At 51.5% G+C, this 27,835-nt stretch overlaps 9 protein-coding genes across 9 annotated transcripts; 3 read left to right on the top strand and 6 right to left on the bottom strand.

Moving 5' to 3' along the window:
• Positions 1-1,056: 1,056 nt before the first annotated feature.
• Positions 1,057-2,134, bottom strand: CC77DRAFT_851340 (hypothetical protein). The gene is made up of 2 exons (XM_018533428.1): positions 1,231-2,134; positions 1,057-1,176 (listed from the first exon to the last, which is right to left on the bottom strand). The coding sequence occupies exon 1, from the start codon at positions 1,872-1,874 to the stop codon at positions 1,257-1,259; it is 618 nt and encodes a 205-aa protein (XP_018386527.1). The 5' UTR covers positions 1,875-2,134; the 3' UTR covers positions 1,057-1,176; positions 1,231-1,256.
• Positions 2,135-3,436: 1,302 nt separating this feature from the next.
• CC77DRAFT_851338 (hypothetical protein) lies at positions 3,437-8,558 on the bottom strand. The gene is made up of 4 exons (XM_018533427.1): positions 5,366-8,558; positions 4,188-5,304; positions 4,072-4,129; positions 3,437-4,018 (listed from the first exon to the last, which is right to left on the bottom strand). The coding sequence occupies exons 1-4, from the start codon at positions 8,416-8,418 to the stop codon at positions 3,867-3,869; spliced, it is 4,380 nt and encodes a 1,459-aa protein (XP_018386528.1). The 5' UTR covers positions 8,419-8,558; the 3' UTR covers positions 3,437-3,866.
• A 1,574-nt stretch (positions 8,559-10,132) lies between these two features.
• Positions 10,133-11,740, bottom strand: CC77DRAFT_934289 (ornithine aminotransferase; the record flags this gene model as incomplete). Its single annotated transcript, XM_018534375.1, has 3 exons — positions 10,133-11,092; positions 11,140-11,501; positions 11,551-11,740. 3 exons carry the CDS (start codon positions 11,738-11,740, stop codon positions 10,133-10,135), a joined length of 1,512 nt encoding a protein of 503 aa, XP_018386529.1.
• An 884-nt stretch (positions 11,741-12,624) lies between these two features.
• CC77DRAFT_934060 (hypothetical protein) lies at positions 12,625-13,539 on the top strand (the record flags this gene model as incomplete). The annotated part of the gene is made up of 1 exon (XM_018534361.1): positions 12,625-13,539. One exon carries the CDS (start codon positions 12,625-12,627, stop codon positions 13,537-13,539), a length of 915 nt encoding a protein of 304 aa, XP_018386530.1.
• CC77DRAFT_961747 (hypothetical protein) lies at positions 13,452-17,811 on the bottom strand. The gene is made up of 3 exons (XM_018535626.1): positions 16,398-17,811; positions 15,977-16,352; positions 13,452-15,929 (listed from the first exon to the last, which is right to left on the bottom strand). The coding sequence occupies exons 1-3, from the start codon at positions 17,454-17,456 to the stop codon at positions 13,627-13,629; spliced, it is 3,738 nt and encodes a 1,245-aa protein (XP_018386531.1). The 5' UTR covers positions 17,457-17,811; the 3' UTR covers positions 13,452-13,626.
• A 274-nt stretch (positions 17,812-18,085) lies between these two features.
• CC77DRAFT_1019902 (WD40 repeat-like protein) lies at positions 18,086-19,760 on the bottom strand. The gene has a single exon (XM_018524938.1). It carries the CDS (start codon positions 19,681-19,683, stop codon positions 18,148-18,150), a length of 1,536 nt encoding a protein of 511 aa, XP_018386532.1. The 5' UTR covers positions 19,684-19,760; the 3' UTR covers positions 18,086-18,147.
• Positions 19,761-19,899: 139 nt separating this feature from the next.
• CC77DRAFT_987905 (hypothetical protein) lies at positions 19,900-23,164 on the top strand (the record flags this gene model as incomplete). The annotated part of the gene is made up of 11 exons (XM_018536261.1): positions 19,900-20,530; positions 20,579-21,296; positions 21,347-21,531; positions 21,567-21,600; positions 21,652-21,743; positions 21,794-21,833; positions 21,889-22,096; positions 22,149-22,298; positions 22,348-22,438; positions 22,485-22,574; positions 22,622-23,164. The coding sequence occupies exons 1-11, from the start codon at positions 19,973-19,975 to the stop codon at positions 23,162-23,164; spliced, it is 2,709 nt and encodes a 902-aa protein (XP_018386533.1). The 5' UTR covers positions 19,900-19,972.
• A 789-nt stretch (positions 23,165-23,953) lies between these two features.
• Positions 23,954-26,417, top strand: CC77DRAFT_1030741 (hypothetical protein; the record flags this gene model as incomplete). Its single annotated transcript, XM_018526609.1, has 5 exons — positions 23,954-24,012; positions 24,063-24,089; positions 24,143-25,251; positions 25,296-26,278; positions 26,331-26,417. 5 exons carry the CDS (start codon positions 23,954-23,956, stop codon positions 26,415-26,417), a joined length of 2,265 nt encoding a protein of 754 aa, XP_018386534.1.
• A 519-nt stretch (positions 26,418-26,936) lies between these two features.
• Positions 26,937-27,529, bottom strand: CC77DRAFT_1060812 (hypothetical protein; the record flags this gene model as incomplete). The annotated part of the gene is made up of 2 exons (XM_018528363.1): positions 26,937-27,290; positions 27,359-27,529. 2 exons carry the CDS (start codon positions 27,527-27,529, stop codon positions 26,937-26,939), a joined length of 525 nt encoding a protein of 174 aa, XP_018386535.1.
• Positions 27,530-27,835: the final 306 nt, after the last annotated feature.

Raw genomic sequence — 27,835 nt, forward strand, 5'->3', positions numbered from 1 at the left:
CGGCACGTTCTTTCAATGTTCTCATTCGTAGTCGTGGAGCCTGTCATTCCTACGACACTATCACTCAACATGAAAGTGTACGATTAGTTATCGAATCAGCAAATACAACGCAACCATGTTTCCTCTCAACTTGATAATGGTGTTACGACATTCCATAACACATACGTTTGATGTTGACCTAGTTCAACGGAGATTGATGGAGCGATGCGTAGAAATTCGCCTTTTGACTTTTAAAAGCACATTTCCAACATGATTCAGGCCCATGGACCCTCAGCCTCGACCATTGAAAAGCAACTCTTATCAAGGATGGTCCGGGAACACGGTAATTCTACGCGAAGCCATCACCTCGAAATAGCGGCAGCCCGAAAACAAACATGGTTCACGCCGTGTGTTGAGCGAATCAAGGAATAAGGAAAGGTTGGTTCAAGCTACATGGAAGGGGGTGTTGATGAATGTTTCAGTAAACGCAAACGAATATCAGTATGGCAATCTCAGCCACCCGGCTTACCCGCTGGAGAGCCGTGCTAGTCGGTAAGATGAATACGCGTATCAACGAGTAAGCCTTGGTGTCGTAGGTCTCTCCCTGTACTCTTATCCAACAAATAATTAAAGTTGCATAGTACAAAAATAGCACCTGACAGACGTTTGTCTTGCAGGTTCACGTGGTCTTGTGCAACTGATGATACCTCGACGGGGTTCAAGTTTGGTGAATATCTTTGTAGATGTCCGAGTCCACATATGTCATCTCGAAAGTCTTGCACATAACAAGGTCTGGTAGTTCTTATCAGCGTAGACACAGATGCGATAGATGATGAGAGACGATTTAATGTGCGTGAAGCAGCCTCATAACTGAGGCAAAGCTCGATTCTCTTCTCATATAGCATACCCAGACAGGTGTACGCGACTAACATGTCTAACGCCCATTCATACTCCGGCGCTCCAATGCATGTATAGAATGCAACCCAGTAGAAAAGCCCCCATGTGTACGCCAAACCCCCCGAGTGACATGGAAAAACTCGATGCCGTAACACACAGAAAAGGCGGCAGAGTGATATGCACAGTACCGCGAAGGAAAAACAATATAACAGATGAAAAGGGATATCGAGAAAGGATGTTGTCCGAAGCGAAATATGCCGAAGTCGTGATTGTGTGCGGTCAAAGAGACGGGTGGTGGTTCTGGCCAGAGGATTAGTAGCGGTACGATGTAGAAGGATGGTGGAAGTGACGTACGGTTGCTTTGCGGCAGTAGCTACACCTCAGTGTCCGTCGCCATGGGGGATCTCCTTTGATCGGCCATCGCCAGCCCAGACACCGCCACCGACAGCTCTCGAGATGCCGACACCAAGGCCAACGGCAGCACCTATTACGAGAAGAGCGATGATGATCTTAGCCCACATTCTCTGCTTGTTGGTCAAGTTCCGGAAGAAGGCACAACCACGCTTGCGTTGGTACGACTTCCGCTTGTCCAGGACAGCCTGCCTTGTGGGCCACATTGTGCATTCCTTGACGCGGCCATCGACGGAGTGTTTGGATGGCTGCTGTGTCGAGGCTACCGAGAGGGGGACGCCGCCCTCGAGGTCGTGCTCGTGGACACCGACGCCGAGGTGTGTCTTGCTCTGAGGCGCGCTCTCGTTGAGGGAGTGGCGCGTCTCGCGGAGGGCCTCTGGGTGCTTGTAGAAGGCCGAGTATGGGTTGGAGGGGTCGGCCGCCCACTCTTTCTTGGCGGCGAGTTCGGCGCTGGCGGTGGCAGACGACATGGTAGAGTCGTTGGAGGGCGGGGAGCGGAGTGGTTGCGAAGGCGTGGTTAGTGGGCTGGGAGAGCGCAGCACGCTGGCGCCGAAAGTAACGGGCTCGTGCTTCTCGTTTGCTGCCATTGTGACGTAGGCAAGGAGTGTCTCAGGCTGGCAATGATGGGGCGTTTGGAATGCAAGACGTGAAGTGTGAGCTCGTCAGGAGGACGCGTGGGACGGCCAGAGACGGGAGACGGCAGATGCAGTGGCCGGACGTGGTGCGACTCTTTGCAGTCGGGGTGATTGCGTCACGACAGGCGCAGCATGGGAATTCAGTGGTAATATGGCGACGGTGAAGGAGTCGTTCTGATATGGCTGCAACGGGAAGGGGGGATCGCCGTCGACGAGGAAGGAGCGAACAGTGCACCAGGGGAGAGCGTGCGTCGGGTGCGTGCTATCACGGGCACGTAGAAGACAGCTGAAGAAGAAACAGACGGACGGCCTAGTGGAAGGAGCGTGTGCGTGTGTGCGTGTGGCCGCGGGCGGGAGGAGCAGAGATATGAAGTGAATTGTGAAGTGCTCCCTCGTCGCTGCACTGCACGCACCCCAGGCCCATGCCGTCTGGTGGACAAGGTCTGTGTGAAAGCTGAGTTCAGAGCTAGGGTCAATCGTCGGGGCCGCTAGGCCGTTCGGAGCCTTGTCCCTGCAACATCATACCGGCTTGTCGCGCTGCGTTGAGCATAGCTGCTGGCTGACGTCCCTGATCTTCGTCGCCTCTCAACCTTCCACTCACTCGCCATCGCTTGCCATTGCTCTTGCACGTCCCAGCCCAGTGTCTTGTTCCCCCTTGCTCTGCCCTCCCCTCTTCTGCCCTCATCGCCCTCGTCGCCCACGTCCCCCGCCACAGCACTAGCATTTGACGCCGCTGAAGGCCCGCTAGATTGATTACAGCGTGCCTGGCAGGTCGTCGACTTACATCACAAGGGGTTAGCAGCCTCGCAGGCCTAGATCCGTGCTGCGCGACTGGAGTTTGGCTCATCTTGGCTGTTGAGTCGCTAAGCCCCCTCCGGCTAAAGCGCGCATAAAACCTCTGCTGCATCCAATCTTTGGGCCGCCCGATGCACGCGGAGCACCTGGCCGCGAGCCTTGGTCGCAGCTTGTCTGTCATGCACCAGCGCGAAGCATTCGAGAAGGCGAAACTTCTTTTTCTTGTTTCGCTCCCACGCTTGGAAAACACCGCACTTGTTGGTCGTTGAGCCCGTCTATTGAAATGCATAAGCCTACCGCAGAGACAGTCATCGCAGTTGTGCCTCTCGATCGATCTTTGAAATCGTCGATAATGATCCAACTGTTACTCTGGACGTGTCCGAATAGCCCACTGTTATCTTGACCAGCTAGCGGCGCGTGAAACCGCTACAGCACCCACTCGAGCGGCGCAGCAAACACAAAGGTAAAGTCTATGCAATCCTCCGGAACCCATACGAAAGCAGATACGCCGGTATACGCCCACGCGACGAACGATACGATCTGGAGACGGTAGGGGGAGCCTGAGATTAGATAACGCACGAATGATGAGTTGCCGCAACGAGGGTACTGTCGCTTCAACGAGCCGCGCACGTGCGTTCCGCTCAAGCCAACACCCCGCTAATGCAAACTGCTGGCAAGCATCGCTTGTCCTACAGAGCTACTGTTCCTAGCGACTACGGTACTATGATGCTGTCAAATGCGCGATGCGCGCCATAGTAGTACCAACGCCTCCCCCCCAGCCTGGCCACAATCATGTCATATGATCTCGCGCTTGCCGACAGCCATCTAGGCCCAGGCTGGCGCTGTATAGACTCGTCGATAGACTCTTCGATAGTTTTCTTTACAAGCCTCCAACGTTCGTCGACAAGGTTATTTGTATTGAGCTGAAAAGCAGCCAGCTCTATGAATTATCACTTTTTTCTTATCGCAAAAGTCCCCAATGCTGCCCGATCAGAAATGCCGCGCCGACGCCATGCCATGCCATGCGCAACTATCAAGGTGCGCGTTTGCTTGCTTCCTGCTACCCCCCCAAGAATAGCCGCATCATTAGCCTACGCTCTGGGCCGTGTACCCGCCCTCGTCCAATCAAAACTCCGTCATCCCAAACTTCTAGTTCGCTGCACCTGCGATTTCTTCTCTCTTGATGCCGGATCGGTCGCACATGCCCTTGAAAATTCCGCCTTGGTCGTAAAGATTTAGCGGCGAGTCGAGCTCTGCAATCAGCCCTGCGTCCATGACGCAAATCCTGTCATAGTTGATAACTGCCGCATGTTAGTCGCAAGTCCGCATGCAGTAGGTACATCGATTCACTTACTGGTCTTTAGTCGATGGGCAATGCACAGCAGCGTCTTGCCCTTGAACCCATCCACAATCTGTTGTTGAACGTTAGCTCATGTGTCCTGTAGCACTGGTTGATGACGCAGTTCTTACCGTTTGCTGAATCTTGGCATCCGTCTCAAAGTCGACGGAACTAGTAGCTTCATCACAGACAATAATCTGCGAACCACGAACAAGTGCGCGAGCTAGAGCCATCAACTGTCTCTGACCTAGAGAGAAGTTGAGACCCTCTTCCTCAACCACACTGTCGAGGTGTATCCTGCCAGAATGGTCGTCCATGGTTTGCTCGTTGGAAACAAGATCAGCCTGGCGCAAGGCCGACCAAAGCTCCAGGTCGGAATGTTCGTGGAAAGGATCCAAGTTGGATCGGATGGTTCCCTTGAAGAGCGTCGGGTCCTGTGGGATAATGGCCAGCTTAGAGCGCAAGTCGTGAAGACCAATCTTGCCAATATCCACGCCATCAATTACAATCGAGCCACCTGACAGCTCTTGCAATCGGAACAAAGCCGACATGATGGACGATTTACCCGCTCCAGTACGACCAACAACACCAATACGCTCACCAGCGCGGACGTGCATGCTCAAGCCCTTAAGCACCAAGGGTAGCCCATCGCGGTATCGCATCTCCACGTTATCGAAGACAATCTCGCCGTGCTCGGGCCAGGTGGGGCGTACCTCACCCATGTGCAGAGGCGCTTCTTCTTCAAGTTGACTTCCGTAGTGATGGATGCGTTCAGTCGAGTTCATGTTGTTCTCCACTTCAGCCAGCTGGCGGACTGTAAACTGAATCATCTGCACAATAGTGAGAATGTATGACAGGACTAAGCCAGCGATGCTAGGATCGACGGAGAAACGGCTTGTAACAACCAGGATACCAGTCGTGAAGACGAGCAGGATACCAACAATGTCTAGACGAACACTCAGCCAGCGCTGGTTGGCAAATGTAAGGTAGTAGGCGCTGTTCATGTCGTCTACGGCATCGCGAACCGACTTGGAGAATTGATCCTGTAGACCGTACGCACGGATGGTCGGGGTGCCCATGACGGCTTCGCCGAAGCGCGAGAACACTGTGCTACGAAGAACGGCTTCGTGGCGCTTGACCTCGCGAGCAGAGGACCGGTAGAAGGCTGCCGAGAACATGAACATGATGAATAGCGGACCGAGGGCGATGGCATAGTAGTAATAGTACGAGATGATGAGAATGAAAACACTGTCATCCACGTTAGCTCAAATCCTACCAGACGTTTACATCTGTAAACTGTACAACTTACGATATGATCATGGCGAGCGTCAAAAAGTACATGCGAATAGCATCCGTAATGGTGTTATCCATAACGTCAATGTCCTTACTAAAGCGATTCGTAATGCGTCCCAGTGGCGTGGTATCGAAAAAGGACATGGGCGCGCGGAGCACACGGGTGATGGCTCGGTGCAACATGACTTTGCCAGCTCTAGTACCGAAGATGGATACTGAGAAGGAGAAGAAGAACATGAAGAGCGCTTGACTGAAACCGAAAGCTGCGTATGCGCCAATGTATGCACCCTCGGAGTAACCAAATTTATCGGATGTCCAGTAGGATAGCCAAAGTGAAGTGACGATGTTGGCGCCTTGGGATAGAACGAGGAGGATGAAGACAAGTGGGCCGACCCAGATGCCACCTCCGGCTTTGATGTACTCGATCCAGACTTCCCAGCTGACGCTCTTGGTTGCGCGCTCTTCCTGTTGCATCAACGCCGCCTGTTTCTTCTGTTTCCTCTGCTTCTTGGTGCTCTTGACCTCTGCTTCGACCTCGTCCTCATTGACTTCAACGTCCTTTTCCTTCTCCTCCTCCTTGGCAGTTGTGCTCATAACCTGTACAAAGTCCGCATTCTGTGCCATGAGGTTATCAAAAGTATCGATGGCCTTGACCTCTCCTTGGTCCACCCAGATGATCCTATCGCAACGGCTGAGTACGTGAAGCTGATGGGTAGCAAGAATACGGCACTTGTCTTTGAGCAGACCGCAGATGGCGTTGTCCATGATGTGACGACCGACGTGTGCGTCGACAGCACTCAGAGGGTCATCCATGAGGATGATGTCCGCGTTGAAGTAGATGGCTCGAGCAATATTCATACGCTGCTTCTGGCCACCAGACACTGTGATACCACGCTCTCCAATCTCCGTCGCATCGTTATGCGGTAGCATGTTCAGGTCAGGGCGTAGGGCACAGGCATCCACGACCTGGTCGTACCATTTTCTGTTGAATTCCTTGCCGAAGATAATATTCTCTCGTACCGTGGCGTTTTGAATCCAAGCATACTGCGGGCAAAAAGCACGGGAGGCACCAAAGATGACCTCGCCACTAGTTTTACGCATGTCTCCTGCAAGAGCTGCAAGCAACGAACTCTTTCCAGAGCCTACGCCTCCGATGATAGCCACAAGCTCGTTTCGTCCAATGTTGAGGTTCAACCCCTTAATCTCAAAGGGTTTCTCCTCCTCCACAGCGATGGCATCGGAAGGTGTTGTCTCACCACTGCTCTGTGCTAGCTTCGCATTGGCCTTGGTCTCCTTCTTCTCCTGCTTAGTCGGCTTCTTTCCTGGCGGTCCACCTGCCCCCTCTTCCGCATCCTGAGTAGGATGACGCTCCCAGGTGAAGTTTGCGCCCTTCAGCGTCACAGCGTCCTTGGCGTCATAATCCCACTTTCCACTCTCTTCCGCTTCTTCGGCTAACAAAAATTCTTGGATACGTTTGACAGAAGCGTTTGCGTCGATGACTTGGCCAATGACGAGTGGCAAGAAGTTGAGGGGGATACGCATAGAGTTGAACAAAGCTAGCGATGAGAAAATTGGTGCGGGATTGAGATTGCTGTTGACCTGGGAGTAGGTGATGAATGAGATCATTGAAGCGAAGACAGGCATGGACATTCCGACGGAAAGAACGGCATTTCGGATCGTGAGCAAGATCTGAATGCCATGAATCTCCTTCTGCCTGATCGTCTGAATGCGCTCTAGGAAACTCGTTTCCCATCCAAAGTACTTGACGAACCGAACGCCTTGCAGAATCTCTTGGGTCAAGCTTACACGCTGGTCAGTAATCTTGTTGATGGCAACCCTTCGACGGAACAGTGTCTTGACCGCGCGGCCAAGGAGGGGCATAGCAATGAGAATGAGACCAAGACCAGGGAGAGCGCTGTATGTCAGGTTGACAAGGAGCAGAGCAGTCGTAATCAGTATACCGATAGGAGCGGTCCAAATCATATGGAAGAAACCGCTGGCTTGATCGATACGGTAAGTGTCGGTAGACATCAAATTGACGATTCGCCCATTGCCCCAACCCTCACCGTCACCTGCCACACCTGCAGCAGTCTTGGGCGATTGCTGCTTTTTCTCCTTCTTCTTCAGTATCTTTTTATACCATTTCACTTCGGCTTCGCTTCCTGGCTTGATGTCAGGTGGTGGTGCCTCGAGGACAGCCTCGCCACCTGCTTTGGCTCTCCCTGATAACTTCATCGCCTTGTTGAAGATTAGTGCAATGAGGACACCCCTAGCTTCTCCACCAATCATCATACCGCGGTACATGAAGTGGTTCGTGGCTAAACTCTGCAAAAATTGCATAGCGGTGATTCCAATGACTAAACCGATACCCTCGCCGATATTTGGCGCCGGAGCATCACTGCGCTCAGCGACGTAAGCGCGAACAGCGAAGTTGATCAAGTAGCGTAGGACGAAAGGAGCGACAGCTTGAATGACGGATGCGGATAGTTGGCATGTTCCTCCAATAATAAACTCCCATTTGAATGTTTCGAACATGGCACCCAGCAGAGGCCTCTCCTTGCCTTCTGCTCTCCGCCTCTTGAACGCAGCTTCCAATTTGTTTGCTAAGATTTCTGCACTCCGGTCGGGGTTAACCGTCCAAATATCGTTCTTTTCCAATGGGCGCTTGTAGCCCACTCTCATCAAGGGTTGCATCCATTGCCACGAAAGTCGACTGAAAAAGCCCGCAGTGTACTCCGGAGATACTTTGCGCTCTTTTGGAATCGGTGGTGGGTTATTCTTCAACAAATTAAGTCGTTTGTAAAATGGCTTCTTTTTCCGTATTGACTTTGTCGCATTGGATTCGCTATCGCTTGCTTCCGAGTACGCGCTTGTGCTGGACTGCAATCTCGCTAGCGTGCCTCTTGAATTGCTGTGACCGTCTTGTACTTCGAAACCCTTTTCTTTGGGTTCTGTCCGTATCGGCTCGTACTCTGTCGGGTCCTCTGCTGCAGCTTGCGGATCTACAAGGCCAAAATCCTTCTCTTTCTCGTTCTCATCCAGCGATGACGTTGAAGGTGATTTCGCCATGGCGGCTTAGCGGCTGATTTCCGAAGACCGAGGAAGGATCGCGGTGATCGTTTTGTAGGGCCGATGATGAGAAGAAAAAATGCTCGGCAACCGTTTTCCTGAACGTCACTATTAAGTTGTAAGGTTGACGACCGTATTAGCTGTGAATGAAAGGAATGACCAACGCCACGAGGTGTCGCGAGATGACATGTTTGCGAGTGGCAGGCAATTACTAGTCTATATGCCCTCGGAGGCAGTCATGAAATCAGTGCATGCACCGCTCAATAGCTAGCGCGTGGTCCTAACGGAGATAAAATTCACCAATGAACGGCTTGTACGAATGGATGCACATTATAATCCGGGGTGCTAGCATCAAGAATATTCGATTCCTTCGGGACATAATGCGACCCGATGTCCCGAAGAGCCTGATATTAGTACTGCAGCAACTCCACGACACTGCAGACCGGTGAGGAGAATGCGCTTCGGATGACAAATGCGCTCTACATGGACGCGCGAAGGCCGTGATTTTGCTTTGGCGTCTCCTCGACTGTTGCTTTGAAATTGCTGCCAGTGGATTCGATGTCGTAAAGGCTTGTTGACACGATCGGACAACAGTGGGGCCATCGCTTGTCGATGAAACGGGGGCAAAAAGCATGGCCTAGGCCCGACATGCCGACATGTGGATTAGTCGTGCCCGTCACCTGGCTGCACGGACGAGGTTTCCCTTCAGCTGGGCACATCGCGGCCATGACTGCAGTATTGGTTGAGATACGGTATCCGAGCGTGTATAGTTTGAGCTCCCGAACACACGAGGCTGTCTGTTGTTTGTTCGACTTGCCGGGCGTCAACCTTGCTAAGATTCATCTAATCCATTGATCTACAAAGTGGCAGTACGCATCCGCGATATTGCCATATGGTACATGTAACTCACAGCGCTTGTAAATGAAACGTTTCCCGCAGCCGTTGGAGCGCATGCAGCACAGAACGTCTGGCACCCCTCCCCTTCCGCACGCTTCGGACTAAGTATCGGTCCGTCGGCTCATGTGGGCGCACGTGGCTGCGAGTCCTGTGTCTGACGCATAGAAAGCTTCTCAATAGAAAGCTTCTCGGTGCTGAAAAAGGTCCGTAGCCAGTGTCGGTGGTTATACTATAGTAAGAGGCCGGAGGTTGTGCAAGCAGAGGGCGTAAGATGTGTAGTAGCCATCGATTACGCCGCGATACGGACCTTACTTAAGTACCTAGGAGTGAAGGACGAGGAACAACACCATGACCATGTCGCTATGCACCGAGCCAAGCCACCACATCATCTGAAGCACTCGATTGTCAAGTTGTAAAGCTCCGGCTCCATAGCTGGAGCCTCATCGCAAGATACTTAGAGAAGCTTGCTGTTGGGCTTCATCTCAATAGTGAGGCGTTACGTTGCAATCAGCACTAGCAACAGCCACAAGCGTGGATGCCGATGCGAGTATGCTTACTGCACATTTAGTAGTGACGATGGAGAGTTTGAAAGAGGAGTAATCAAGTCAATGGTGTCCGATGCACGACAAGATCATGTCATCTCTTAGCATGATATCTAGTCCGTCAGATGCTCCGGAACCGTCATAGTGCCGAGCCTCGCGCTATGTAGACATTTCTGTAATGGCATAACAGCGCAAGTACGATCTATTTACAGGTTCGTAGCGGTCATAGCGTCGAGGCAATCTCATGGGGTATCGTAAGAAACTAAACCACGTTCCTAGTTGTCCACTCCGATGTGGACGTTCTTCTCAAGTCCGACAGCTGAAGTGAGCACTTCCTTCTCCTTCTCACCTTTCAGGTTTGGCAGCTCCTCCATAGCCTCCTTGATGATGGACAAAGCCGACTCAATCTCCTCCTCAGTGATGACCAGCGGCGGCGCAAGGCGGATAATGTTCTGGTGTGTGGGTTTCGCCTGTCCATCAGAGTCAGCACCGTCAATCTCTTTCATATGCATAATTTTGAGGGCTCTTCCTACCAGTAATCCCTTCTCTTTGCAGAGCATGCAGAGATCCCACGCGCTATGTCCGTTCGTCTTGCTTTCGTCAATCACAATGGCGTTCAACAGACCCTTGCCGCGAATGATCTTGATCATGGGGTTGTTGATGTTCTTGAGACCCTCTCGGAACTTGTTGCCCAATGTTTCGGCGCGCTCAACCATGTTCTCTTCTTGAATAAGCTCAAGAGCCCGGATCGCGACAGCAGAGCCAAGTGGGTTACCGCCATATGTTGAACCGTGAGTACCAGGCTCGATAGTAAGCATTACCTCCTTGGAGCCGAGAACGCACGAGACGGGGTACATGCCACCTGAGATGGCCTTGCCCAACAAGACCAAATCAGGTTTGATGCCACTCCACTCATGGCAGAGCATTTTGCCTGTCCGCGCGATACCTGTTTGGATCTCGTCGCAGATGAGCAGGACGTTGTGCTTGTCGCAAAGTGCCCTGATTTCCCGAAGGTAGTTGTCATCTGGCACGACGATACCGGCTTCGCCCTGGATGGGCTCGACCAGGAAGGCAGCCAGGTTCTTTCCATGCTTCTCAAATGCCTCTCGCGCATCGTCGATGTTGTTGTAGCGTATTGGCTTGCCAGTGGCGGGGCATACACTTCCAATACCTGGTAGGTAGGGACCGTAGTTGTCGCGAGATTCGGGGTCGGTGGACATGGTAATTGCGGCAAACTACTATAGTGTTAGTTGAGGTTTAAAAGATGAGCGAGAATGCATACTGTCCGTCCGTGGAAGTTCTCCTCTACAGAGAAAACCAACGCCTCGTTCTGCGGGACACCCTTGACTTTGTATGCCCATTTGCGTGCGACCTTGACAGCCGTCTCGACCGCTTCGGCACCAGTGTTCATGGGCAGGATCATGTCGAAGCCGAACAACTTGGTGGCATACTCAGCGAAGCGCGGGAAGACATCGTTGTAGAAGGCGCGACTGCTGAGGGTTAATCGCGAAGCTTGCTCAGTGAGAGCCTTGACAAGCTCGGGGTGGCAGTGGCCCTGGTTGACGGCACTGTAGGCGGAGAGGAAGTCGAGATAGTGCTTGCCCTCAGGGTCCCAGACGCTGCATCCGCTTGCTCTTGAGAATACTGGACTGTGTTATTCATGTCTCCAGAAGAACACGTGTTGAGTGCATACCAATGGGAAGAGGGTGGTAGTTGTGCGCTGCGAAGTCGGCCTCTGACTTGATGGCCGCCTGCGACGACGACGCATGGTACTTGGAGGGATCTGGGGTGCCTGTAGGGTGGAAAGAGCGGGCTGTTGGCTTCAGGGCGGTGCCATTTCCATTCGCTGCAGCAGTGTCGTTGTGAATCGCGCCTGGAGCCATGATGGAGGACAGTGTTGATGCTAACGTGGGGTAGTGGGGAAGACTATCGTGGTTGCTCAGGAGTGTGAGTTGAGGATGCAAGAGACAAGAGCAGATGCGGCGGGCTTCTTATTTTCAGCCTTGGTTGAGGGTTGTGCCGTGTATCGCCTCCAACTGTACTTAGGAGACAGCCTTCGTAAGAGCAACTGGTGTTATCGCCTCAAGATGCCTTTAGAGGAATGCGACCAACGAGCGCCTCGGTTGCGGGCGGGTTATGCATATAGCGCCGCTGCCATTGGCTCATGGCCGCCGGAGGAACATGGTGCGCTGGTCTGCTGCGAGCGGCGACGGGAAAGAATCGCGAGAATGCGCAAACAGGGAGGAATCAAAGTTTGGTGATGAGGTTGCACCGACGTGATAGACATGGCGCGTCGTTGCCGGTAAAAGTTACCTCTTCTTCGTGTCTTGACGCGTTGCGCCATTTTCCCGCCTGCTCGAGCAATCACAGCATCGCAAACTCCGACAGCACCACCATAAGGTCGGCTCCGATAGCCTGTATTCGTCATGTACTGCCATGACCTTGTGCGACTTTCCGTGATACCACACACGAAAAGTTGTGTGCACAGCTACCATACAGTGTCTTACGTCCCCGCTCTGTTAGTTTATCGCGCCCCTGGAGGCTTGCAGCGGTGGGGGCTGCCGAAGACGGAACTGCCCAGGTGGTGTCGCTCGCAGCCACACCTAGAAATGCTCTAGGCCAACAGCAACCATCTCAGACATCAGCCCTGCTAACAAACATCTTTCGTCGCATGTCTCAACATACACTCGGCCGCACCCTATCCGTGCTTGCTACAGCCCGTCCATCGCGAATTGCAATCCCCTCAACTGTCTCACCATACACCACCATGTCCACCTCTATCAAATTTCCAGCTAACAAAGCCTCGCCAATACACTGGATCCTCGACTGGGACGGCACCATCACCAAAAAAGACACACTAGATGCCCTCGTCAACATATCCGCCGCCGCAAATCCTGGTTTCCCCACCCAGGACCGCTGGAACGATGTCTCGAAAGCTTACATGGACGATTACACAGCTACACTATCCCAAGTCGCGCCAGACGGCAAGCTACCAACCACAGTATCGGGGGAGAAGCACCTTCTTGCCCAAATGAAACCCGTAGAACAGCGTAGTCTCCACCGCGTATCTTCATCCGGTATCTTCGCCGGCTTGACGAAGGAAGCTATAGAAGCTGGGGCAAAACAGGCTATCGACTCACGTGCGGTAGAAGTACGGAGTGGTTTCCTTGGATTCTCCAGGCATATTCGTCATGACCGCGTGGACGATGGTTTGACGCTTCTCAGTGTCAATTGGTCGCGCCACTTCATTCAGTCCTGCCTTAGTGCCTCGGGTACGGTTGATCTACCTAGCAAATCTATCTTCTCCAATGAACTTGAAAACATAGAGTCTGGAGACCCATCTACGGGCGCAATCGTCCCAGCTGCCCCCAATTGTGAAAGCCTCGTCATGTCTAGCGGAGACAAACTCGAGAGAATGGAGCGGTTGCAGGAGCTGAAGGGCCAAAAGGTGTATGTGGGCGATAGCTGGACAGATATCGAATGCTTACTGGCAGCTGATCTGGGTATTTGTATTCGAGACAGCCCCATGGGAAGTTCACAGGCAAAACTTGCAGAAGCATTGACAAGGTTAGGTATATCATGTCTGCGATTAAAGGACTATAAAGACGCTGACGAGTGGGGTGTTGTATGGGCAAGTGACTTTGCGGAGATTTGTGACTGGGTTGAGAGTAAGCCAACCTAGTCCTTCATTACAAATGAATACTATTAGTGTACATAAGACCGTATGAGTTAACGCCGGACGCGCACGCTATGTGATAAGAACATGATCTCAAGCCTCTGTCTCAACACCCCCTCCACTCCTCTCGTGGTGATGGAACATGTTTCCCACTTTCTTCTTTCCACGGTCGCCGACATGCTTCATCCAGGCCAATGTTCGTGGACCCTTCCACTGCATCATGCCCCTGTTCTTACGATGTAGCTGGTGCATATTCTCCTTGTAATCTTTCATCTTGCTGATAGGACCACTCTTGCCCTCCATGCTCAGCTTCGAGTCGATTCTTTTGCCACCGTCTTGGAGAAAGTCTGGGATGAATTTCTTACTACCGCTGTCGTCCTCACCGTCGTCTTCCGAATCCGAACTGTCCGAAGATGAGCTGTCGCTTTCGGTGTCCTTGTTGTCGTTGATTCCAGGTTTATCGCCATCTGAATCATCCCAATCGGACCACTCCTGATCATTGGTAACATCAAGAACCTCCATGACATTGGTAATGTGCTTGTCGCCCTTTGCAAGTTTCTCGTGGTATCCTGATAAGCCAGACCAAAACGTCAATGTTACTTCGATCTCGCCCAGCTTCTCACCATACGAATCAAGCACGTTATTCTCTGCGCGCTCCAGGTCACCTTTCCAGATAGTGACGCGTACTGTCTGTTCCTCGTTATCGGGAATATCCTTGAGCCATAGGATGCCAAAGCCTGGGGTGTGGTCTCTGAAAGTAGCATCCTGTCTAAACTCGAAGACAAGAGGCGCACAGTAGCGTGCCCGCACAGGGAGGCGAATGCATCTATCCTTCCTCGGAGTCCAGATAGTCTGTCCCTCTTCTGAGTGGACCTTACCATTCCGTCCTCGCGAGTGAAGCTTTGCGCGTTCCAATGGCGTGCGGACCTTGAGTCGAAGGGGCTTTAGGTCCTCCGGCACGTCAATAGCCTTTACAGAGGGTTTGATATCCACAGTTCCGTAGTCCCAGCCCAGCATATTTCTTGGTAGTTGTACCTGCACACTTCGGAAGACCATGGAGATTCTTATGCGGCCATATCCTACACCTCCAGCAAGGGGAAACATGTGGTTGATCTGGCTGCGCTTGTGAAATACTCTTTCCAGAGGCAGGTAGACAATACCGAGCAAGGCGTCGTCTTCGTGTATACGAGCATCACGAACGGCAATGTGTACTTCGGTATTGCGAACATCTCGAATGAAGCGCTCGCAGCCAGCGTTGAAGAATGGCTTCGAGTTCTTCGGCTTGGTGCGCGTTTTGAAGATTTTCTTGTGATTGAGAATGATGGTGCAATATGCAGAGGGTAAGCTGTCGCCTTCCTCTTCTTCATCTGTTGCCTCTGCGTTCGCAGAGTCTTTCTGTTTGTTCAGCGTTTCCAATTCCAAGCCAGTAATCTGGTGGATCTGGATGCTGAGGATACCTGACGGATAGTCTTCAGAAGGTGGGGACGCGATGATGAGTTGATCTTGGCGGTTCTTGAACTCTTCAGACTTTTGCTGTTCCACTTCGTTTCGGTGATCCTCGCTCGCCTCCCGAAGTTTGTCCTCTGCCTCCTTGTACATCTTCTTTTTCAACTGGTCTATGTTCTCAACATCGGGGTCTTCGTCTTGCATAGCAAGCTGGTCATCGGTGATTCTGGTTTTCGAGAAATAACCCAAGCTCCAGCTCAGTTTTCCAGGCATGTCATTTCCGCTCTTGAGTGCTCTGAAACCATCTTCTCGGTCGTGCATTTTTCCATTTGTCTCATCACTCTTCATCAACTCTTTGAGGTCCACCTCTATACGTCCCAGGTCGTCGTCAGCAGTGGAACGGTCGGAATCCCACAACTGCAGCCTTAGCTTCTCATCTACGTTCAACTGGTCAAAGGTGACACAGACAAAGCAGTGTTCGTCCCAGTGGGGATTCATGTTTTGCTGGAGAACACGCGTCGACCAAAGCGGCTTTCCGAACTTGGCCCATCCCACGCTCACATAAGGGTCTGCAGAACCACCAAAAGGACCGATCTTGGTATCGCCCTCTTTAAAGTCGAATGCGTATTTGATACGCACCATGATAACACCCTGTGCGACTGTGTCCTTCTTGAAGTCGTCGCCCATCAACATATCTTTGAGGTCCAAGGTAAGAGATTTGGGTGCGACATACTCGGCCAGTGCTGCATCCATGGATGATTGCACGAAGCTTGAGATTAGAGGCACGTCCATGAGATTTGGTCCTTTCTTGATGAGTGGTACACACGATAGCGTCACTTTGGGCTGGCCCATGAAGGCCATGGTACAAACTGAAAAGAACGGAGGATCAGGACAGAGCTGCAGACGGAAGCGCATAACGCCAACTACACCAGCGAGATCGACCCAGACAGCTAAAATGTGTAAGCAAATGAGTGCCATTTGGGAACGCAAAACTTACGTATCTTGATATTGCCTGGCATGTAAAATGCCAACAATAAATGAGCATGTTTGGCGCGTGACTTGATACCCTTTCCTGTGGATGGTCTGTATGCGAAGGCAAGTTCCACATTTACGAAATCTCCATCTTCAGCCTCCATTGTGTCCTGTTGTGGTTGGTCATCTTGGCCTTGGCCGTTATCATCGCTATCCTCGACAGTCCGGTCGCCCTTCTCTTGGTCAGGAGACTTCAAGTTTCCATCGGAGCCTACAGATCTGGCAGCCCCGCCTGTAGGAAGCCATCGGACACCAAGGATGCGAAGGGCCTCGCTACCTTGACCAAGGTCTTCGACAGCGACCATACGGACCATACTGGGGAGAGAGGCTTGCATGACATCCTGCAAAAGTTAGCTTGTATATTGAGTGTGCTGTGGATTCTGTACCTCGAGTGTATCTGAAATGCTGGTAAACAGATCCGGATTGATCAATGGCCATATGGACGCAAACAACGAGTTCAACCACTGCGTACTTTCAGCAGTTTGAGTCTTGGCCAGTTTCTGACCTCTTTGTCTTTCCGCCTGCCAGACCTCAGCATCCCACACATTTTTGATCTTGTTCTCTGACCACTGTCGCATGAAGAGTATGATGGCCGCAGAGACGACTGCCATAGTGCTGAGTTCAGTGGCCTTCCACAACTGTCTTCCCCAGCCGGTCGCGTGGCGCGTAGGCCAGAACAGTGTGTTCACCAACATCAAGCTGATTGCAGCTGCTCCCACACCAACAGTTACAGCCTGCATATAGACGGTTGTGATCTCGCTTCGTGTCCTATCGAAGGACGGAGGCGGGAACAATGCCTGCATACCAATATGTGAATCCTGTGATTCTTGCCACTCATCATTGAGATGCTCGTCGCTCTTGTTGATGGCGTCTTTGCCAGTCATCGTGCGTGGATCTGACCCTACAGGTGGTGGATTCTTTGCAGTGCTCTTCAGCTCTCGGTCTGTGTAGTCGTGGATTTGAATAGGTAGATGGGTAATGGGATCCGTGACTTCGCGATCTGCACCATCGGCTTTGAACTTCTTCATATCCTTCCGGGCCTGCTTAGGGTCTGACGAGGACATGCCGTCCTCCGTTGTGTCCTGCAATCCATCTTCGCTGTCCTGGTCTTTCGCTAGATTCTGATCCTTCTTCTCGGGCGTGTTCTTTCCGGCGTGATCGTCTGCAATCGGCTCGTCTAGCTCGATGTTCTTGTTTCTGACTGGATATGGTCCATTGCCGTCGTTATCCAACTCTACGTCTTTACCATGCCTGAAGACGTTGACGGCGTCCCCCAGCCGATCTCGTGTACTTGGTTCGTTACTCGCGCCATCTGCATGGCCGTATGCGTCTTCTCTACGCTGCTTCTCTTCGCGGTATTTTTGGACTGTGGGTATTGGATTATGCGCATTGTGCGGCCGTCGGTAGTTTCTACGCTGGGCGTCCACGTCCTCGACGCCGGACATGATGGAGCAGTGAGTAGTGACTTGCGTCGGTGCTGGTCAAGGTCGTTCGTAGCGAGGGGCTGACCTGTGCAATTAGTGGTTGGCGGCGGGGTAAAGTCGTGAATTCATTAGCCGTGAGAAATCGTAAGTCTTGGGAAGCTTCGTGAAACCTGTCGCATTGGGAGGAAACAGGAAAAGCGCAAAGACAGGGAATGTTATGTTCTATTCACGATTGACGTAGGTACAAGCAAGGGAACGTCGCATAACCTGTCCTTGAAGCTCCACTTGGCACGCTGCACGCGAATCATTTACAGCTGCAGGGCCGAAGATCCGTGATGAATAGCAGGCCCCGTGCATGATCGAATGCTTTCCTGCGATGACGTCGTGTGTGCCCGCAGTTGTGCGTGTGTCAGGCCACTGCGAAAGGCAGCTTTTGACGGCTTGGCATGATAATTGCGGGGATGCCGATATCCGGGCGATCGAGGCAGCAGGCAGTTCACCGAGCGACCCACTCACGCCACGTCAGCCACTACATTAGCCACCGCTTCAGCCTCACTTCCAACTTGTAGCGTTCTCAAAGGCATATACCAAGTCCTAGTTCCAGGAATTGCAGATATTGAAGCTCACGCTTACTTCTGGGCAAAAACTCAATTGTACTCGCACCAGGGGGTATCATTTCAGCTTCTACCATCCTACTTTGATCGGGTCCCAATCAATTGCTCCATATCCGCACTTGCTTGTCGGCACCACCACTCCCAACCCTTTCACCATCTGGACTCCAATCCAACGCAAACACCTGATCCTTGTGCCCAGGCAAATCCTCCTTTAGTTTGCCAGTCCTCATGTCCCACACCTTCAGCGTCGTGTCCTTACTGCAGCTTGCTAACAGTCGGCTGTCCGCAGAGAAGCAGGTCATGTATACTGGGCCGACGTGTGCCCTGAGCGTGTTGAGGAATTTTCCGTCTCGTGCTGACCATAGTTTTACGTGGTTGTCCCATGCCGCTGACGCTAGGAGTGCACCGTCTGGTGAGAAGGTGACCTGGTTGATCTGCTTTTGGTGACCTGTCATTCTTGTAACTGGCTTCTTGCTGGTCAGAGGCGTCCACAATATGATTGTACAGTCCTCTGAAGCAGTCGCTAAGCGTTCCACTATTTCTCCGTTGATGGTAGCAGCTTTCTCAAAGCGCGCCTTGGCTTTGGCGAGCTTCTCCTCAGGGCTAGAAGGTACCTTGCGTGTATGGTCGTGATACGATGTACGCAAGACAAAGTCTGTTGAAAGTGCAAGATGATTGACCCAATGCGCGTGTCCTGATAGGGTATCGACAAGCGTGCCCTTCGCAGCATCCCAGACCTTGATGGTCTTGTCGTGAGACGAGGTGTATATCCGTCCAGTACCACCCCACTTAACGCATGTCACACTGCCCTTGTGACCAGATAGAGCATAGTCGATTCGGCCGCCTACCGCATCCCACACTCTTACTGTGCCATCTTTTGACGAAGACGCAACTCGTGGCCGGCCAGCCTCTTGTAGGTGGTAGGGCTCCCAGGAGAGTGACGTGATGAAGCTGGTATGACCTTTGAGAGCAGGTCCGATCTGCTTTCCGGTGTTTGGATCCCATATCCGCACCTCGTTGTCGTAGCCACCGGAAGCAAGCAGAGAGCCGTCGGGCGAGTAGCTAACTGCTAGAACCCATCTTGTGTGCCCCTTCATCGTGTGCACTGGTGTTCCTGTGTCACAGTCCCATACCCGCACCGTCTTGTCTCCACTACCACTCGCCATTCTGCTCGAGCTAATTGGCGAGAAGTTGACTGTTAGAATGTTGTCACCGTGGCCCGAAACTGCTGCCGAGCAACGTGAAACAGCTTTGACTCGAAAGACTGCTTGCGGCGCATATTGAAGTACTATCTCGTTTTCCGCTGACGCTTTGCCAGGCTTGACCAATGCGTTGTATAAATCGTCCTTGTCGGCAAGCGCCTCCGTCGCGCCATCGGGGAAGAAGCGGTACGGTATCTGATCATCGGCTTGGTCCTTCAGGTTGTTGAGCAAGAGCTCAAGATTCTTCGTCGACGCTTGCGATAACGGTACAGTGAGCACTGGGATACTGCCACTCTCGCCTGTGGCTTGGTCGACGAAGCGCACTCGTACAGTGCCATCGGGTATCGTAGTGTCAATGTCTTGTTGTTGGCGTGCAATCTCGGCTTGCTCCCGTTTCTGACGTTTTGACGGAGGTGGGTACTGGGTCGCCATCTTTCAAATACTTTGCAGTACGAAACCGGAGTTAATAGGCAAAGCGTTGAAGCTGTCTTCTGCTTGAACGCCCTCACTGCTATGGGATTGGGAAAATAATTTCTAGGTGTTATCGATAATGGACGCGCTAGTAGTAGTGGGGCAGCGCGCTAAGCTGTTTCCCTGTGGGCGACGCGCTTGCCTTCTCTTGTTCCGCCTTTCGTCTCAGCTCTAGCAGCGACACCTTTCAGTCACTGAAGCTCATGATTCACGCAAATGCTCAACGGCTAATCTCACAGCACTAACAATCATGTTCCACCCACCAAGGTCCTCGACCTCACAGAGCACCTCTGCGTCTACGTCGTACGGATATGGTGACTATATAACCATCACTACGTCCCGTCCAGGTACCCGCAGAAACACAGGTAGGCCCTCGACTGCACGACCAAGAACCGGTGCCTCTACTATCGCTAGAGTCGAGGCTCAGAATGTTGTCTGTGCTATTGCCGAGTCTCGGGGGATTTCACCTACCGTTGGTCTGGCCTTCGTGAACCTTGACACAGCAGAAGCAGTACTCTGTCAAATCTGCGACAGCCAGACTTTCGTCCGAACTGTCCATAAACTGAAGGTCTACGGCCCTTCCGAGATTCTGATCGTCTCTACTGCAGCGAGTCCTAGGTCGAAGCTCTTCTCTATCATTGAAGAGAACCTTGAGGATATCGGCAGCAAGTTGACTCTACTTGATCGGCGCTATTGGGCTGAGTCGACTGGATACGAGTACATTCAATCTCTAGCTTTTAAAGAGGATGTCGAAGCTATCAAGGTCTCCGTCACTGGCAACTACTATGCAGTGTGCTGCATGGCAGCAGTGAGTGTCCTTCCCACCCATTTGCGCATACTATGGCTAATTTCACAGGCGCTCAAGTACATTGATCTGGGTATGGGTATGGTCTTCTCCCTTCACTCGCTCCGGATGAGATATGAGCCGTCAGAAGGATCGATGATGATCGATGTGTCCACTATCTACTCGCTCGAACTGGTCCAGAATCTCCGTGATCCGAAGTCAAAAGATTGTTTGTTCGGCCTTCTTAACGAAACGTCGACACCCATGGGCGCACGGCTCCTCCGGAGCAATATTTTACAACCACTTACTGATCCAGAAGTACTCAACACGCGATACGCTGCAGTGGACGATCTGACCAAAAAGGAAGAGCTATTCTTTGCAACACAGGCAGCGCTGAAAAATTTCCTCGATGCTGACCGCATACTGACCGCGCTAATCATCACACCAAGCAAGCCAACTCTTCAGACAACGGAGCAGTCTATCAATCACATCATCATGCTCAAGCAGTTCATAAACTCCGTACGGCCTGTCTTCGAAGCCCTTACTGGAACTAAGTCTGTAATGTTGAATAACATTCGCGAGATTTGTGCACCAGAGAACGTCGCGCCTGTACAAGAGTTGATCGATCACGTCATCAACGAAGACACCACGTACGCAAGGCAGCCTCTCGAACTGAGGAATCAGCGCACATATGCCGTAAAATCAGGAGTCAATGGTCTACTTGACGTTGCGCGTACTACTTATAAGGAAGCCACAGAAGATGCGTATCAACACTCAAATGAGCTCAGTCGTAAAACACAGTCTGTTCTTACGGCAAACACACTCGCTGACTTCAAGAAGAGGAGCACGATATTCGACTCGACCTCAAATATGACACAGCGCGCCAGTTCTACATGAAAATTGCAACGTCCGAGTTGGAAGGCAAAGTACTACCTCCAGTATTCACCAACGTGATTCGTCGCAAGAAGAGTATCGAGTGCCAGACACTAGAGCTCATGAAGCGTAACCAGAAAGCACGTGGTTATGTATAGTTGATATGGGTTTTACTAACGGCGCCAAGATTGCTGTTTCGCACCAAGAAGTCATTCTCATGAGTACAGCTAAAGCTACGAACACCATGCAGTATGGTTACTGATATTCACTAGGCGATGAAGCAGTTGAGGCTCTTATCGACAAGGTCCGTAGTCATATGTCCATCATGTTCAAGATCTGCGAAGCAGTAGCGATGCTAGATATGGTATATATGATTGAGCAATCTATGGTGTCGATAAAGCTCATGGGTAGTAGGTTACGGCATTCGCGCATTTGGTTACAGTAAACAAATATAGTAAGCAAACTCAAGTCTATAGTGCCTAATGCACATTGTGCTAACATGTCCTCAGCTCAGCCACGACTTACTGATACGCTAGCTATCGAAGCGGGACGACACCCGATCAAGGAGAAGATCATGCAGAGTAAATTCGTCCCAAACGATGTTTACGCGACGCAACAGACAAGGTTTCAGATAGTCACTGGTTGCAATATGAGTGGAAAAAGCACCTACATAAGATCGGTCGCTCTAATGACTATCATGGCTCAAATCGGCTCTTAGTACCTACCCTTCGAATTTCATGGTATGTCTCTAGGTGCTAACCGGATCCAGCGTCCCTGCCAATTACGGCTCGTTTCCCATTCTACACCAGTTGTTTGCTAGATTGGGCATGGATGATAACATCGAAACCAATGTATCTACATTTGCCGCAGAGATGAAAGAGATCGCTTTCATCCTACGTAATGTTGACCGGCGTAGCTTGTGGGTGATTAGACTCCATTCGTATATCGACAGTACTGATAACATAAAGGGTCTTGATTGATGAATTGGGTCGTGGTACCAGCACTAGAGATGGCTTAGCTATCGCCTTAGCCATCGCGGAAGCCCTTGTTTCGAGCCGAGTACGTATGTCTATCTTATCTCTGCATCTTGCTAATATGTCAATAGGCTCTGGTATGGTTTGCGACTCACTTCAAGGACCTTGCAATAATCATGGGTGATCGTGTCGGAGTCCAGAACCTGCATTTGGCGGTAGAAGTGAGATCATTTCTGTCCTGCCTAGGCCAAACCACTTACCCTTTCAGATGGAAGATCCACACAGCATGACAATGCTTTACAAAACGACTCAAGGGATTGTGCAGGAGGTACATTATGGTCTAACGCTTGCGCGCGTCGTCCCACTTCCACCTGGGATTGTGGAGCATGCCACCTTAGTTGCGCAGAAGGTCGAGCGACATATGCTGCAAAGGAAGAAAGCATCCGGGACTGTGCTCAGAGAAAAGCGGCGTAAACTCGTCCTAAATCTCAAAGAACATCTCATCCAAGCCCACACAGGGGTGTTAGAAGGTGAGGTTCTTACTGCTTGGCTCAAGGAACTGCAAAATGAGTTTGTCAGACGTATGACTGCCCTCGAAGCCGAAGCTGCAAGCACAGATCAGGAAAGCCAGGATGAAGATGAAGAGATGATGAACAGGAACGACGAGGACGAAGACGAACGACCTGACACGTACGCCAGCCCGTCTGTCATTTCGGTCGACTCGCGTGTGAGCTCAACACAATCCAATTCTACCACTCGAGCCATGTCAGAAGCCTCTACCTTGAGAGCGGTCTCTAGCAATGAGCGCTAGCAGTGTAAATTGTTCACTTTTACAAGCTGTACGATATACATGTACAAGGCGAAACGCCCATCTTGAGAGCGTCACGAATTATCTAGTATGTCGATAATTGGCAGTTCGCTGCAGTATCTGCTCAGATACGTGAATCAATCACGGTGCGCTTTTTATCTTCTTCTCTTATTCATTCTTCGAAAGACACAGATGATCGATTGTGCCTGTATGACTGTGCTGACGGCGGGCAAATATTCCAGCCTTCCATCAGGCAGTGGCCGAAAAACATATCCATTACAGAATTCAGTAACGCGCCAAAGAGCTAAAGTCATCATTTATCATTCCAACGATGAGATTCCCAGCGGAATGAGAAAAGTTCGTTCCGAGTCGATCTTGCCGATATCGTCCAGCCCCACTTAGCATGAAGCATTGAGGTTTCAAGGTTGCGATTGGAGCGCGCTGCAAAGTGCGGGGGCTTATCGTTCCTACTTCCACCTCGTTCTCCACTCGGAACGGAGAACCTACATTTGAACCTCGCTACGCAAGATAAGCGATCATATACATACCCTCACCACATCAGCAATGTTGTCGCTTGTCAGAGCACGCTAGATGCATACATGCGGTACAGCCGACCCAACATCCTAGTATTCGGAACTCGGGTGCACTGCTGCTCGTCATCATCCAAAGGGCGTCCTCAGCCTGCCGAGTTAGCTTCATATGGCGTTGTCTTGACTGCACACACACCTGTAAAGACATTAGTTATAGCCGTCGTCTGCAATATCTTTGTGTTATCCGTCAACCGACAGCGCCATGCCTCGACCGAAGAAGCCCGGTGTTGAGCCGAAGAAAAGATCGCGAAACGGCTGCTGGTAGTACCCCAGGTCTCTAGAACTTACTCATTCGTGCTCACTCAACACAGGCCATGTAAAGCTCGAAAGGTAAAATGGTAAGACGTGTTGCTTCGACGCCTCATGATGTGCTGTTAATAACTGCTTGTAGTGGCGAAGAGAAACCACGATGTACCAACTGCGAACGCCAGGGGGAAACATGCGATTACAGTATTAGACTGAATTGGGGAGGCCGCTCAAAGAAAGACAGAAGGGGTACCGGGTCCGATGCTTCGAGCGCAGCGTCCGGCAGTCCGTATGAGTCGACCTTTACGTTTGAAGATAATGTTTTCTCGTCCAACCCCGAGACATACACGCGGCCACACCATGCGCGATCAAGGTCCCAAATCTCCCCACCCAGGTCGTCGACACAAGCTTTTGATCCAGACTTGACGCGGAATATGCCGCAAGCTTCCAACCGCAATGACGCTGCAAACGATGGCCTTTACTTCCAAAGCGACATACTAGCCTCTACACCCTATACTCACGCACAATTTCACGCATCTATCTCAGATGCTACCAACTCCAGTGATATTGGCTTTACTCCCAATGATACTGCGATGCCACCGCCACTCTCAGGTTCAGTAGATCCCATGAGCAAACGCCAGAAGTATGATTTTCCTGCAGATTTGGATACAGGCTCGCCATTACCTTATAGTCCATATCCAGTCATGCCTCTGACACCATTGTCAGTCGGTTCTGAAGGGAACGTTGTGCAGACATCATTGACACCACAAAACTCCGCACAGTCACCGCCCGATTTACGTCGTGTGTCAGTCCAGTCCCTGATCAATGATCTTCCAAAGAAGAGGCCAGGTCCATCCAACGTGGGGGCTGAGCGGGGTCGACAGTATCCAATTGCTGATTCTGCTTTCACAACCTACGGCTATGACCTGGGACTCCCTGACACCGATACTCCGAGGAATAACGACTTTTCGGCTATTGCTATATTCAGTCCACAGAGTGACACAATGGGCTTTGGTGACGACACACCGTATGGTAGTGCAGAGCCCTACGGCAAGGATATGGCCTTCGAGAGTGGAGGATATTACGCAAAGCCGGTTCCGATCAGGATTTCAAAATCTCTTGAGCCGCTACCGCCTTTGCTTATGGAGAATCAGATGAACCTCTTGTACTTCCATCATTTTATCAACCATACAGCGCGTGTCCTTGTAAACCATGACTGCGAGCGAAACCCATTTCGCGAAATCCTACCAGAGAGTAAGTGCGTAGCAATTTCCAAAAATTACCACTGACGTCAGCAGTGGCTGTACAAGACGAGAACATAATGAATCTTCTCCTCGCATACAGTGCGGCACACCGCGCACGTATGCTTAACCATCCAGAGCCTTCAAATCGCATCGCAGTCTGGGTACAAGATGTGTTTCCTAAACTGCGTGAAGCGCTCAACAACGACCCAAAAGCTATATCAGACAGTACTCTAGCAGCAGTCATAATGATGGCAAGTCTGGAGATCATATGTTCGGGTACATTCGAAGTACCCGTATCCTGGCAAAACCATCTAACCATGGCACGCCAAATGATCATCCAGCGCGGTGGACCGAAGGGAATGGGCCGGCATGATCGTGTGGCATACTTCCTTTCCCGGTGGTTCGCATACCTCGACGTTCTCGGCTCATTGAGTGGGAACAAGAACGACACGCCCCTCGGTTCGTCCTATTGGTCCAGTGAAAACGCCTCGGCAGACGAAGACTTCGAAATTGATTGTCTGATGGGCTTTACAATACGTTGCATAGGATCCCTCGCCCGTGTTTCCGAACTAGCGAAGCGTTGTGAACCCCGGCGCATTGACGAAGAAGGCAACGTTAGAGAAGGCTGGAGTCCTAGCCCCGAGGTTGTCGAAGAAGCAGTCAAGATCCGCCAAGCGCTCGAAGATGGGGTGCTGGATCGCAACATCCGTAAAGGATGTAACCACCGCTCCAGTACTTCGTCCGAATCTGAAGGTGCGTGGGACGCAACCGAGATATATGCGACAAATGAATTGTATCATTGGGCCGGATTGATTCACTTGTATCGTCGTGTTCTAGGTAAGCCGGCCATGGATCACGAAGTTCAGCAAGCGGTTCGAGAGATTGTAGGTTTGTTGTACAAAATTCGGAGGGGAAGTACAGCAGAAGCTTGTTTGATCTTCCCAATGTTTGCTGCTGGATGCGACGCACATGATGAAGGACAGAGAGAGAAGATCCTGGACCGGTTGAGGAATGTAGAGGGCTTTGGACTGAACCATGTAAGTTGTGTGCTGATGATAAAAAGGGTCTCACCCGCTTACTGTGTGTTAGGTGCCCAAGGTCAGTACGCTTATGAGGCGTGTCTGGGATACAGGCAAGCCGTGGGAGTCGCTTGTTTCTGGCGAATTTTTCGGTTGAAGGACTATACTTATGGACAAGTGCCGTATTGTGACCCATGATGAGATTGTTGATGACACGAGTCAGCGTCTCGTTACATGGAATGCTGGAAGAGAGTCTGTCCCAGAGCTACGTACCAGGCGCTTTTCGAATGGCCGAGCGCTCTGCTTTGAGACGTCATCTACCGGATATCGACATCCCTCCTTCAAAGCCGAGTGCCCATATCAGAGAGAGACAAGCAGTTATGGAAATCGAGGCAATAGGGGTATGACGAAGAATAAGCTTCAAAGGAAGCTGTGCAGAGATTGGACTGGTGTGATGTTACAGAAAGAAGATGGCGTAGCTCATGCGCATGTAAAGGAAAGCAGATTGAATGATGAGACGTCGTTGAAGGCGGATGAAGTATATCCATAAGGTACTGCTGGGGTATCGTCGGTCCAACTGATATACATGTAAACCACACCATAATGTACAAGTGCCACTTCAAAATCCCTCAAAACCCCTCACCCAGCACATCGGTATCCACCCATCAGCGACCCCTCACCAAGGCCACCAGCCACCCCGGGCAACCCTGCTCACAGCCCTTGTACCCTTGCCAACCTCATCCACACCTTCTTTGAACTCCTCAGTAACAGCATCAACCGCCTGCCCAAACTCCTCCTTCTCCTTCTCAAAAGCTTCGGTGGCCTGTCCCCACTTCTCTTGCGCAATGAGACGCTGTTTTTCTATTGCCTGCCGAAGCTCCTCCTGCAAATCGCGTATCTCGGCCTTGGTGTCGTGTGTCTCTTCGATAGCTTCGAGTTTATACCAAAGGTAGTACGACAATTGGTATGTGAAGAGGGCGCCGAGGAAGCATTTTAGGAGGGGCGAGCCAAAGGTGCCGTAGTATGCGCCCTGCAACAAATTCGTTAGTTTCGAGGAGCAACGGTGTGTGTTGACGGGCTATTAGGAGTATGACGTACTACCCGCGATGGCTCTTTTGGCGGAGGAGCCGAGTTTGGGTTTGGCGGCGAACTGGGTGGATGAGGCGGTGGTGCTTCGGCTACATATGTTCTTCGTGATGTTCGTCCTATGCTTCTGGGTATCGTCGCGCTTTTACCCCATATCGTCCGTGTTGCTCTGAGGTGATTCATCTTGTCGCAAAGGTAACAGCTTTTATCCCCGCTTCTGAAGCACCTTCGGTCGCTGCTAGAATGAACCCCAGTAGATGGCGAGACTGAGCGTTGAGAGAGCGAAGAAGACGAGTGTGATGGTCCTGCGAATACGCGACACCAGGTATTGCGCTAAGGTTGGTGGAGCGGGGATATGTAGAAGCACCGGTGCGATGGCAATTCAAGAAAGTCGACAGACTAGAAACGGTATAAACCTCCGTTCATTATCTCCGCGCGCGTACCCAGCTAATGCCGGTACCCTAGCGCTGTGCACGGTCCACGCGATGC

Source organism: Alternaria alternata (assembly GCF_001642055.1).
Source record: "Alternaria alternata strain SRC1lrK2f unplaced genomic scaffold CC77scaffold_9, whole genome shotgun sequence".
Taxonomy (NCBI): domain Eukaryota; kingdom Fungi; phylum Ascomycota; class Dothideomycetes; order Pleosporales; family Pleosporaceae; genus Alternaria; species Alternaria alternata.